General features: G+C 37.5%; 1 protein-coding gene across 1 annotated transcript; it reads right to left on the bottom strand.

Annotated features, from left to right (window-relative positions):
- Positions 1–9639: 9639 nt before the first annotated feature.
- On the bottom strand, positions 9640–11835 carry LOC100765719 (poly(A) RNA polymerase, mitochondrial). Its single transcript, XM_027417877.2, is given in 4 exon segments — positions 9640–10905; positions 10907–11152; positions 11154–11560; positions 11655–11835. Coding segments are annotated over 4 exon segments (1782 nt in total). The 3' UTR covers positions 9640–9957.
- Positions 11836–12367: the final 532 nt, after the last annotated feature.

Raw genomic sequence — 12367 nt, 5'->3', positions numbered from 1 at the left:
TAAAGATTTTTTAAAGTTATGTTTAACAAAATATGTCAGTTGTAAAATATACCTCGAATGTTATATGTATTTGAACTTTCAGGCATAATTCACAGAGTGAAACAGTGAATCATTAAGTTGTGTAGGACTATAGAGATAATGGATTATGAATGGCAATTAAATTATTAACTGTTATCTTTAAAATAATACTTCATTTGATTTTGTCTTAATTAACATATGCTCAATGTATATTTGTTTTGTAGAAATGATAATTAATATCTCATAGCTTATTTTATTGTTGATTAGTTAAAAATAAAAACAACACCAAAGTTACATGAACATAATCAATCTTTTAAGATAAGATTTGCACAACACACAGCACACGTTAGAACAAACATGGATTTCTAAGCCAAAAAATGGAAATTAGTCACTATCCTGTAGGAAAAAAATAGTTTTCATAGCAAGTAACATAGCTGAAACATATAAAGAAAATTGTTTGTATTTGTATGTATTTGTGTGCATGTTTGCTACAGGTAATTGAACCTTGGTTCTCATGCATCATACCAAAATACTCTACAACCAAGCTACATGCACAGGTTAAGAGAACATATTTATAAATAAGGGATAGTCCCTTTGTCCAAGTGTCTGTAAAAATGTTTTACAAGTACTTGGTCATGAATTGGGAAGGGCACATATTTTGTGCAAGAAATAATACTTTACTGTAGGTAATTTTAGATTGCTAGATTTTGCATATTTTATGGATGTTTAAGATACCAAATTTCCATTATAAACATTTTAACTGGTCAACAGCTGCAAAGAGAAATTTTTGGTATTTTTTTATTTAAAAAAGAAATAATTTGAACAGAACTGAAAATAATTTCATTAGCACTCCTTATAGAAACACTCTTATTCCTCCTCAGAAAAATATACTATTTGCTTCTGGTGTTTTATAAAGAAAAATTTAAGAGGTTTAATTTTAAAATACCAGCAATTGTATGTAATACATTGTAAGCACAAGTAAGATAATATATAATAGTTACACTTTTTGTGAAGAATTAGAAAACATAAAAATAAAAATAATTTTCATGATTCAATAAATACATGCAATAGGGGAGAACATCCAGGTTTTCTAATTGTTTCTACAATGTGGGTTTAAATAGAACAGATTGTATAGTGTCTGGTTGGTAATCAATATAATTATAGTTGCCAAAGTCTATGAACTCTCTTGATAATCATTACTGAGTGTCAGATCTCTAGATACATAAAGACATTGAAATTCTATTGTATCAATTTCAGTTCCAATTCCCCAATGAAATCTTCAGTAAACCATGTCTTCAGTAAACTTGTCTACAAGTTTCAGCTCATAAATATACTTATTTTTCTCTTATTTGTAAGAACCAATAAGCAATTGGTGTTCCCTACTTCTATAAAGCCTTACTTAGCTTATTAAGGTATTTTAAAAGTATGTATGTTAATTACTCATTTGATCAGCATAGGTCTAATTACATTAACAGAAGTTTTGTTACAAAATAAATTTCTATCTAGTCTTACTTTTTATTCTTTTCTCATGCAATGTGCCTGGTCTACAATTTCCCATCCTTCAAATCCTCCAACACGACACCCCCATTCCCAAATCTAATGTTTTTCCTTTTTACCTTCAGAAAAGTTCAGGCCTCTCAGGGATATCAACCAATCATGACATAGAAAGGTGCATTAGGGCTAGTACAAACCTTTATAACAAGGCTGGGCAAGGCAATTGAGTAGGAGGGAAAGGTACTCAAGAGGGGGGAAAGAATTGGAGATATATCCACTTCCACTGCTTGGAGTCCCAACAAAACTTTGAACCAAACACCCACAACACATATTCACAGGATCCCAAGCAGAGCAATGCAGGTTCTGTGATTCTTGTTTCAGTCTCTGTGAGCCCCTGTGAACCACATTTAGTTGATTCTGAGCTGTGTTTTCCCATGTCCTTGACCTCTCTGGATTCTGCCGTCCTACATCACCTTCTTCCTGGCTACCTTCCCTAGAGTCGTGTTTAAATTAAACCAGTGTTTGCTTTGTCACTACTACAAGCTCAGAGTCCCCATTGCCTCAGAACAAGACAGTTTATAAACAAAGCATTTGTGGCTGTGTTGGTGATGTATTCTTACCACTTACCACTTGCTTGGTTATGGGAGGTGGCTGTTTAGGCTCCATATTTTCCATTACTGGGAGGCCTTGCTATGGTCATCCACATAGGCTACAGGAAGTTTCCTTTGCACTAGTTTCCACTGGTGCATTAGCAAATGCCATCCAATTTTAATCAAGTATCCCTGTGAAGTTTCTGAAAATATATTTCTATTCTGTAGCCTAGTATTTTGTTCTATTGATTTTTTTCTTTGCATTAAAGATTATCTTCAGTCTTATGAAGTCATATTTATAAATTGGTGACATTAGTACCTGCAATATAAATGTTCTCTTTAGAAACTTGTCTCCTGTGGACCATGTATTCAAGCTAATCCCAAATTTCTCTTCAATCCTGATAAGGGTGTATGGTTTTATGCTGAGTTCTTTGGTCCAAATGGAATTGAGTCTTGTGCAGGATGCTAAATTTGGATGTATTTGTATTCTTGTGCATGCACATTCTAGTTATACCAGCACCATTTATTAAATATGTTTTCTTTTCCATTGTGTATTTCTGGCTTCTTTATCAAAAATCAGGTGTCTATAGGTATGTCAATTCATGTCTGCATCCTCAATTTGATTCCAATTGTCAACATGTGTTTTTATGCCAAACTGGTGGTTTTATGCCAAGCTGTACCTCTGTAGTACAGCTTCAAATCAGTGATGCTGACACCTCCACGAGTTTCTTTTTTCCTTTTCAGAATTATTTTAGCTATCCTGGGCTTTTTGCTTATTACTTTTTGATTTTCTATATGTGAAATTATATATTGTGCCTTAAAAAAGAATAAATTTGTATTGGAAATTTTATGGAAATTGTATTGAATCTGTAGATTGTTTTTTGTAAAATGGCCATTTTTGTTATGTTAATTGTACTGATCCATGAGGCCTTCCATAGGGGGGTCTTAAGTGTCTGTCACATCCTTTGGGATAGGGACTAGGCCCTCCCCTGTGTATACAAAATAGGTTAAGCATATGCAGCATGTATAGAATTGATAAAGATAGCTTGATATTTGTGCACAAAACATCATAAATAGAAAGAAGACCATACATATTATGAAAAAGTATAATGTACAAAGTATCCAAGACAGGAATACAAAGTTAATTTCACATGAGTTTCAACATACAAAAATCTATAACAATGTAAGTTGTCTGTAGCTCATAGTTGTTAAAATAGTTCACAAGAAGATATGTTAGTCTATCTGTATTCCATCCCATCCATACCCTTTAATCTTTTCTAAAAAAGATTCCCAAGTCTGACCATCAACTTCCATTCACAAACCTGTACAACATGAAGTCAACTCTAAGCAGGTGATAATTATCCATTGTCTAGAGAAAAAAACACAAAATACCCTCCAAGTAGGGGGAGGGAGAGTTGTTTTCTTAGAATTATTTACTGCTGTCATGCAGTGACTGTGACTTTATGGAATCCTGTAGGGGAGAAAAAAATCTAAAGCAATGCTTAAGACTCAAAAAGACTAGCTGTAACTCTTGTATCTAGTCTCTCAGTGGCAGGCGATGATTGTCTGGAGTTCTATTTGAAGCTTTGGCCAGAGTGTTATAAGAAGGTGCACCATCTAATCTAGCTAATCTATAATTATCTAGAACAGTTTTAGTCCCAAACCTATCCTTCAGAATTGTATACTAGTTCAAATATCAATTGGACTCAAGTGTAATTGATAATTTTGGAACCCCATATTCTTTCTGGAGACTGCAAAGATTGCTGTTAGGAAATTTTATCATTCACTGTGGAAGATGTAAACATTAATATCAACACAGGAAGACAAGGATAGGAATGCATATTTGGAAAGATAACAATGAGGATGAAAATAAGTATGATTGAAATTAGGATTTTGAGAGATAACAGTTTTGACAATAATAATCCATAGTTTTTTGTTTTCTTCTGTCTCACAGCAGTTGATTCTATTGATATGAGACAGAAATTCTGAAATTTTATTTTAACAACATTCTTGGATTAGAGAAGGAGAGCCAAATCTAAGTCCAAAGTCAGCTTTGAATTTTATCTAAATTGGGACAACCCTGTAGAGATATTGGCAACAGTAGTCAGATTCCTCTTGGTTTGATGATTGTTTCTGGATAGCTATCCTTTCTTCTTTAGGCATTTACACATCCAATGTCTTTTGGCTCCTTGAAGATGCTATTTTCTGTTTTCCAGTAAAGAACAGTACAGAAAACTTCCCCAAACTCTGATAGGTTTCCTTACAACTTGTGGGATTTACCTTGGTGGATGACCTACCATTTCTCCTCATGAATAGGTTTCTTCTGTTGAAATCAGATCTTAATCAACTTTGGTGGTATCCAAAGTTTTTCTTCTCCCGTAGAAACAAAGGCAAAACTCCATACCCAAAGTATCACATATCCTAGTTTCCATTCTGAGATCAAAACATACTTGAAATACACTGTCTAATTAAACTCAGAAGTTTTTTCTGTTGTCCTAGGTCTTTCTGTGGCTGTTTTCCCTTTTCAGCAGTATTAAGAAAGATCAATGTTCCATCCATTTGCCTGTGAATTTCAATATTCCATTTTTTCCCAGTGAGTAGTACTGCATTGTATAAATGTACCACATTTTCTCTATCCATTCTTCAGTTGAGGGGCATCTAGGTTGCTTCCAGGTTCTAGATATTACAAATAATGCTGCTTTGAACAGATGTCCTTGTTGTATGAATGTACTTCTTTTGAGCAGATGCCTAAGAGTGGAAATGCTGAATCTTGTGGTAGACTGATTCCCATTTTTCCTGAGGAATTGCCATACTGATTTCCAAAGTGGCTGTTATGAGTTGGCTCTTTCACAGCAGTTGAGGAGTGTTCCCCTTTCTCCACATCCTCTCCAGCATAAACTGTCATTGGTATTTTTTATTTCAGCCATTCTGACAAGAGTAAGATGGTATCTCAGAGTTGTTCTGATTTGCATTTCTCTGATGGCTAAGGATGTTAAGCACTTTATAATGTGTCTTGTAGCCATTTTAGATTCCTGTATTTAAAATTGTCTATTTAATCCTGTACCTCACTTTTAAATTGGATTATTTGGTGTTTTGGAAACTAGCTTACTGAGATGTTTGTGGTGTGGGGTTGGTGAATATCTTTTTGCAATCCACGGGTTCCTGTTTTGTCTTGTTGACTGTATCCTTTGCCTTACAGAAGCTTCTCAGTTTCATGAGGTCACGTTTATTATTTGTCCATATCAGTGTCTGTGCTACTGGCTACAAGAAGTAGTCTCCCGTCCCAATTCATTCAAGGGTACTTCCCACTTTCTCTTCTAAGAGATTCAGTGTGGCTGAATTTATGTTGAGGTCTTTGATCCATTTGGACTTAAGTTTTGTGAATGGTGATAGACAAGGATCTACCTGCAGTCTTCTACATGCCATAATGCAGTTATACCAGCACCATTTGTTGAAGATGTTTTCTTTATTCCTTAATATAACTTTAAATTGGTTGTCAAAAGTCAGGTGTTCATGGGTATGTGGGTTAATATCAGGGATTTCAATTCCATTCCTTTGGTCTACTTGTCTATTTTTGTGCTAATACCAAGCTGTTTTCAGGACTATATGTAATCCAGTCACAAAAAGACAAACATGGTATGTACTAATTTATTTATGGATTTTAGACATAGAGCAAAGGATTACCAGCCTATAGTCCACACTGCCAGAGAAGATAGGAAACAAGAAGGACCCTAAGGGTGACATACATGGTCTGCTGAAGAAGGGGGAAGGGAGTGGGCAGGAGAACAGGAGAGAAGAGGAGGACTGGGCCAGGGGAGGAATAGAGGAGAGCAAGAAAGGAGATGCCTTGATAGAGAGAGACAGTACAGGTTTGGAGAGATGCCTTGCACAGGGAAAGTGTTAAGGGATTCACAGGATGACCCCAACTAAAAAGCCAGGCAGTGGTGGAGAGGATCCTGTTGGGACCAAGCCTCCATGGGTTCTCTGTGAGACCTCCTGTTTTTGCAGTAGATGGGGGTTGTAGTTTCCTTGTTTATGATAGGGTGTGGCAATGTGTGCTCCTAGCATGTGGTGTTTTTCCATCTCTTCTTGTTAAAAAAAAACTACTGGCTGCAAGAAACTGATAGCATCTCTCCCAAATGACCCGAGTTGAGTCCTTTTTAAACCGAAGACTCTTGCCTGGTCCAGTTCTTAGGTCGCTGGTGCTGGCGCAGGTGACAATTGGAGATTCCACTGAGATCCGGGAAAACAGAAGTATCCTGAGGGACTGCTCCTAAGGATTATGGCCACAAGACAAGGAGGAGCATATTGGGGTTGACAGTGCAGAATTGATATCATCGGTAAATGACTGTCAGAATGGGGATTACAAATTTTTCATTACTTCTGCAGGACCAACTCACTCAGCTATTGACACAGAAAAAAAAAAAAAAAGAGGAAACAAGGTAGCTGGGTGTGGTGGCACATGACTTTAATCCCAGCCCTCAGGAGACAGAGGCAAGCAGATCTCTATGACTTCTTCAAGGCCAGCCTGATGTACAGAGTAAATTCAAGGACAGCCAAAATTCCACATAGAAATCCTGTCTCATAAAAGAAAAACATAAAAGTAAATAAATAAATAAATAAATAAAAATGCCCTATAAGAATAAAAAAATACACAAAAGTCTGGATATTAGATGCTATATTGTTGTCTTTAAATTGTTTGATTGCCAAGGAAAGAGCTAGAGCTGCTACAATAAATTTAATTATAGGTGCTACTAAATTAATCCAACTTATACATTTTAAAATGCTTTGGTATGGACATCACCCCCAACCAGCAGGAAGCAGTTTGGAATGAACGATGCCCAAATTTCCAAATATTGTTTATTTGATATGGGATTAAACTTAAGACAGGTACTATCTATAAAACAAAAAAAGGGGGAGATGTTGAGACCCAGCCCCCACGGGGTCTCTGTGAGACCTCCTGTTTTTGCAGTTGGTGGGGGTTGTGGTTTCCTTGTTTATGATATGGTGTGGGAATGCATTCTGCTAGCAGGTGGTGTTTTTCCATCTCTTCTTGTTATAAAAACTGCTGGCTGCAATAAACTGATGGCATTCACTTATACCAAATGACTCAAGTTGTGTCCTTCTTAATCCACAGACACTTGCCTGGTCCAGTTCTTTGGTCGATGGCCCTAGCGCCGGTGACAGATCCCATTGGTGCCCTTCCCCTATAATGATATTGATACCTAGCTTAATTACAATTCCTAGAGCCTTCATCCAGTTGTTGTTCAAAGCAGAAACAGGCACCCACAGCTATGCACTGTATCATACTACTGGAATCCAGTTGTGGAGAGTGAGGAAGGATGAGCAAAGGAGCAAAGATGGGTCTGGAGAGACCTGCAGAAACAGTGGACCTGACCTACTGATAGCATGGAGACCCTAGTCATAAAGCTGAGGAAAGAGCATTGGACCAAACCAGGCCCTCTGAATGTGGGTGACAGCTAGGAGGCCAAGACAGTTTATGGGACCTCTAACAGTGGAGCCAGTCTTTATCTAACAGTGGAGCACAAATGGACTTTGGGAGTCCATTCCCTATGGAGCAATACTATTGCAGCCCAGATACAGCAAGGAGGGCCTAGGCCCTCCCCCAAATGATATGACAGACTTTGAAGGTCCCTGATGGAAGGCCTAACTATCCCTGGGGAGAAGTTGGGGGGTGGGGTTGGGGGTTTGGTGGGAAACGTGGGAGGATGAGAGGGTGAGGGAATTGGGGGGATGGATGTGTAAATATGAGTAGTAATTAAAATATTTTTAAAAAATCAAAAAATGGGAGAAAATTAACTGAAATAAAAAAAACTGTTTAGGACAAAGAGTTCTCATCTGGAAACTGACATGGGAGAATTTTGCTCTAGGTTACAATGTGAAACAAATTACATAATGTGTTTTTATAAAAAAAGAAAATTCAATGTTAATACAGCATTATGCAATCTGTTTTAAAATCTTTGTTCCCCCACCTGTTTATAGAGCATTTCCTTTAAAGTGCAATTAGAGCTCTCAACAGCAGCTTGTCCTGTAGGATTGTGTGATATACATGTAATATGCATTGTTATAATATTTTAAAAACTGTTTCAATTTACTAGAGACATATGCTGTATCATTGTCACTTTTTATTTGTGCAGGTATACCCATAATAGCCATTACTTCTAATAGTTGTGTAATAACAGAATCAGTCCTTTTAGAGCTCAGAGCAGTTGCCCATTTAAATCCTTAAATTGTGTCTATTGTAAGGTGCACATATTTTAATTTTCCAAATTCTACAAATAAAACACATCTATTTTCCAAATTGCATTGCTTTGTATACCTTTAGGGTTACTACCTGCTGGTAATAGTTTGGTTATAGAAGGAAGAAGTAGGACATTTTTTTGTAGTATTTCCTTAGTTTGTTTCCAAGTGATGGAAAAATCATTTTCTAAACCACTGTTGTTCACATGGTGTCTTTTATGAAATTCCATGGCCTCTAGGATACTTCCTATTAATAAATGATCAAATTCATCATTACCTTTTTCTAGAGGGCCTAGCAGACACATATGGGATTGTATGTGTGATAAATATATGACGACTCCTATTGCGGAATATTTCTTGTAATTGTATAAATAATAGAATTAATTCTGTATCATCAGGAATGAATTGAGAAGTTTTAATATGTAAGATGAATCTCTCTGCATATTGAAAGTCAGTAACTATATTGAGAATTTTGTAAAATCCATTAGTACCATGAGAATGTCATATAATTCTGCCTTTTGTACAGAGTTATAAGGCTTTGAATCACTTTACTTATACTTCCTGATTTAATATCCTCCATTACCTGATTTGGTAGCACCAGTATGTAATGTAGGAACTCCAGAGATTGGTGTTTTCCTTATAATGCATGGAAGGATCCAAATGTTTTTTTTTTCCAGTAGTAACAGGGTTTTATTTTGAAAACAAAATTCAATTTTAAAACAAAATATATTTTAAAGCATACTATATTCATAATTTACGTATCTTAGAAGACAGACGCTGTGACTAAGTGACTGAACTTTATGTTTTAGAGACAGTTGGGAAATCAGAACTAACCTGTTTAACTGTGAATAGGAGACTTCACTTGATGAAGGATCCCAGGAAGTCACAGCTGTACGTTTCCTCTCCTGTGTGGACCTTGGGCTTCACTTGATGTAAATGTGGAACTTGTAGGGATACAGATCGTGAAACTTTGGGGACCTTTGCAGGGTAGGCCTTATGGGGAGGGAAGAGGAGGGGGTAGCTGAATTTTCATTCACCAATGAAGCAAAACTGAACAGGGGCTGGGGGGGGCAGTGCTAGGAGGAAGGGAGGGAGAGAGGGAGGGAGGGGAGGGAGGGAGAGGGAGGGAGGGAGGGAGGAGGGAGGGGAAGGATCACCGAAGACAGAGTCTACATAGCAGCCTATTGTGAAACCCATTACTTTGAATACCAACCAGAAATCAAAACACCTAATAAGAGAACTTTGGTTGAAAAATAGAAAATAGATATAGATATTAAAGAGTATTACCAAATTTTGGAGCTTTATTGCATTCATCACCTATACATGGAGATAATTACAACTAAGAGCTGACAGAAATATCAACTATTTTGCTGATAAAATTGATTTTTACCATTCACTTTGCAGAGTTCAAATATGTCTTTTACATATTCTTTGCCACTGGTATTTTAATTAAGCTCCACCTGATTGGAAAGAAGTATCCAGACTTCAGATCAAGTAAAAGGGTGATAAGATCGTGACAAATGACATCAGATAAAAGTTAAGGCCTGTCAAAGTTTCATAGCAGCTCTTCTCAGAAGTCCCAAAGCTGTTGCCATCACACCTGTGTACTGATTGCTCTCTTTCCGTGGGTGCCCTTGGAACTGTCTGTAGTGCTACTTTTTATGGATGCTAACAAGCCTTTGACTTTTTCATTCATTGGCTTTTTCTTCTTCTTGGAGAGAGCTGTGGAGATTGCCCCAGGTGGCAGCAGGAGGGTGGCCAGGCCCCAGGGCTGCTTACTTGAAAGGGAAGGCTGACTTTTATCTTTCTGTTCCAAGATCCAGGCACTGTCTCTGGCCAAATCCACAAACTTCTGCAGCTGGCTCTGACTCGAATTCTTGCTTATGTTGAGAGATGTCTCAAAAGGGTTCTGGATGTACAGAGGAGAGGAGTCAGGTTTGTTCTGCTCCTTTCCCTGTCGAATATTTATGGAATTTTTATTGAAAGCGAAATTGCCAAAATACTCAAAAAATTCATTCAGTAGCAATTCTAATGTTTCTGTGTTTCCTGAAGGTTTAATTTTATACAAGTCCCGAACAAATGTACAATTGTGCCCATTTAGGATACATCTATCTTCAGCATCTGCTAGGGATTTTAAGGAATCCAGAGTTGGAAGAATTGGGGGGGATCTTCTCTGAAGGAAAAAGATGACCATCACTGTTAGGGAGAAGTTTGTGATCCACGTACCAGGAATACTGCTTGTTAATGAATGTGCTCGAGCCCAGCATCGCACACTGAACACCAAGGCTCTTACTCTTGAATCCAGGGAGCCATATATATAAAGGAGTTCGGAACTTTTCAAAGCAATACTGTTGTTAACAGTCAAATCACACTGAAATCCAGAGGCCTGATGGGAGAATCTCAATAGTGGACATCGAGCATTTAGTATTTTCTGAACACCCACACAGCTAGGGCCAAAATTGTCAATGCACTCTCCTATTACAGACAGGATTTTCTGGGTTGCAATCCTTTCTGAAGGAACAGTTTTCATTTGAAATTCCATCAAAAAAATCCCCTGCATTCTTGTGAACATCAAGTTTTCCAATTTCATCTAGATCTAAAAACATGTCCAAATCACATCCCAATTTGCCAAATGTGTTCACTGAGGAGCTAAAGGGCCAAATGACACAGCCAGGAAAATATGCAGCAGCTATGTCCTCAATGAGAGAGCAGGTTAGATGGCGGAGCCTGACATTCTCCTCTGTGAGCTGGAAAGCCTTCAGAAGAGTGTTCAGCTGATCGTCTATCTAGGTTTTCTGCATAATTCAGTAATTCAAAGAGTTTCTTGCTTGAAGGAGGCAACTGCTTGTTTGTCTGTGCATAAGACTGTTGAGGTATCTGGTTAGATGAATTTTTTAGCTTTAAGTTCAAGAAACGTGACTTAAATGGAATTACAGGGTCTGTGCTCTGTTTTGGGGTATGTGTTCCATTCTGCAATGAGTCTACACTGTCTTTTTGGCAAAATTCTACAACAGCATGGAGACCAAAGCTCTCATAGAAGAAATGATTATTAATTGGTCCATGCTGGGATAAATACTTAAGAAACTTTTTCTCATTGACATTATTTGGGCAATGAATCAAAACAGTCTGCTGAGCCTGTTCTCTTCTCTCCTCCTGCACCTCAGAGAATCTCTTTTTGGCGATCTTGTCTTCAGAGCCTGCTCACTTTCTGTCTGGCCAACCTCCACTCAGCCTTCAAATTTTGCTCAGGTGTGTGAAGACTTCTGCCAATCCACAGGAAATGTCTTCCACCTCTGTATTCCCCCTCTTCAGTATCTGTCTCTGCACCCCCCAGAGGCTGCTCTTCGCTCCCAATGTTTGCGGCTACAGTCCCTGGACAACAGAGGTGCCTGGAAATAGAGCGCTGGACTTGGTTCCTTCTCTGGGAATGCAGGGGCAAACGGGTCAAAAGCCCCACGCCGTGAGCGGCCATTGTCAAGTAAGCAGGAAGTAAACGCCAAAGGTTCCCAAATGGTATTCTTTATGAATTTTATTCTCTCACTTTTGGGATAATTGTTGCTAATCATCCCCCAAAAGTTACTGCAAGATATTTATCAATATTCATTATCTTTCCATAAGGAGAAAATTTCTTCATTAGATGAAGGTACTATAATTTCTGCTGGGTCCATTTCTGTCATTTGACGGTCTAAATTTTCCTTTTTAAAATAAAACAAGAAATATTTTCTGTATAAGTTTTATTTTTTATTCTATTCATGTGTTATAAATATTCATTCTAACATGATATCATCTTCCTGTATCAAAATCCCTAAAGTGTATCCACTAGATGTTAATATAACCAGAATGCAATCGATCTTTGGATCTGCATGTTCCACATGTGCCTCTAGTATTGTCTTTTCTACATATTCTAATTCTTTTTCAGATTCAGCTGGTAATATTCTTGGACTATTTAAGTCCTTCTCCCCTTTTAGGGTCTTTTTCAAATTATTCAAATAACTTCTTCTATG

This window comes from Cricetulus griseus, chromosome 5, assembly GCF_003668045.3.
Source record: "Cricetulus griseus strain 17A/GY chromosome 5, alternate assembly CriGri-PICRH-1.0, whole genome shotgun sequence".
Taxonomy (NCBI): Eukaryota; Metazoa; Chordata; class Mammalia; order Rodentia; family Cricetidae; genus Cricetulus; species Cricetulus griseus.
This window is presented reverse-complemented; position numbering and strand designations above follow the sequence as displayed.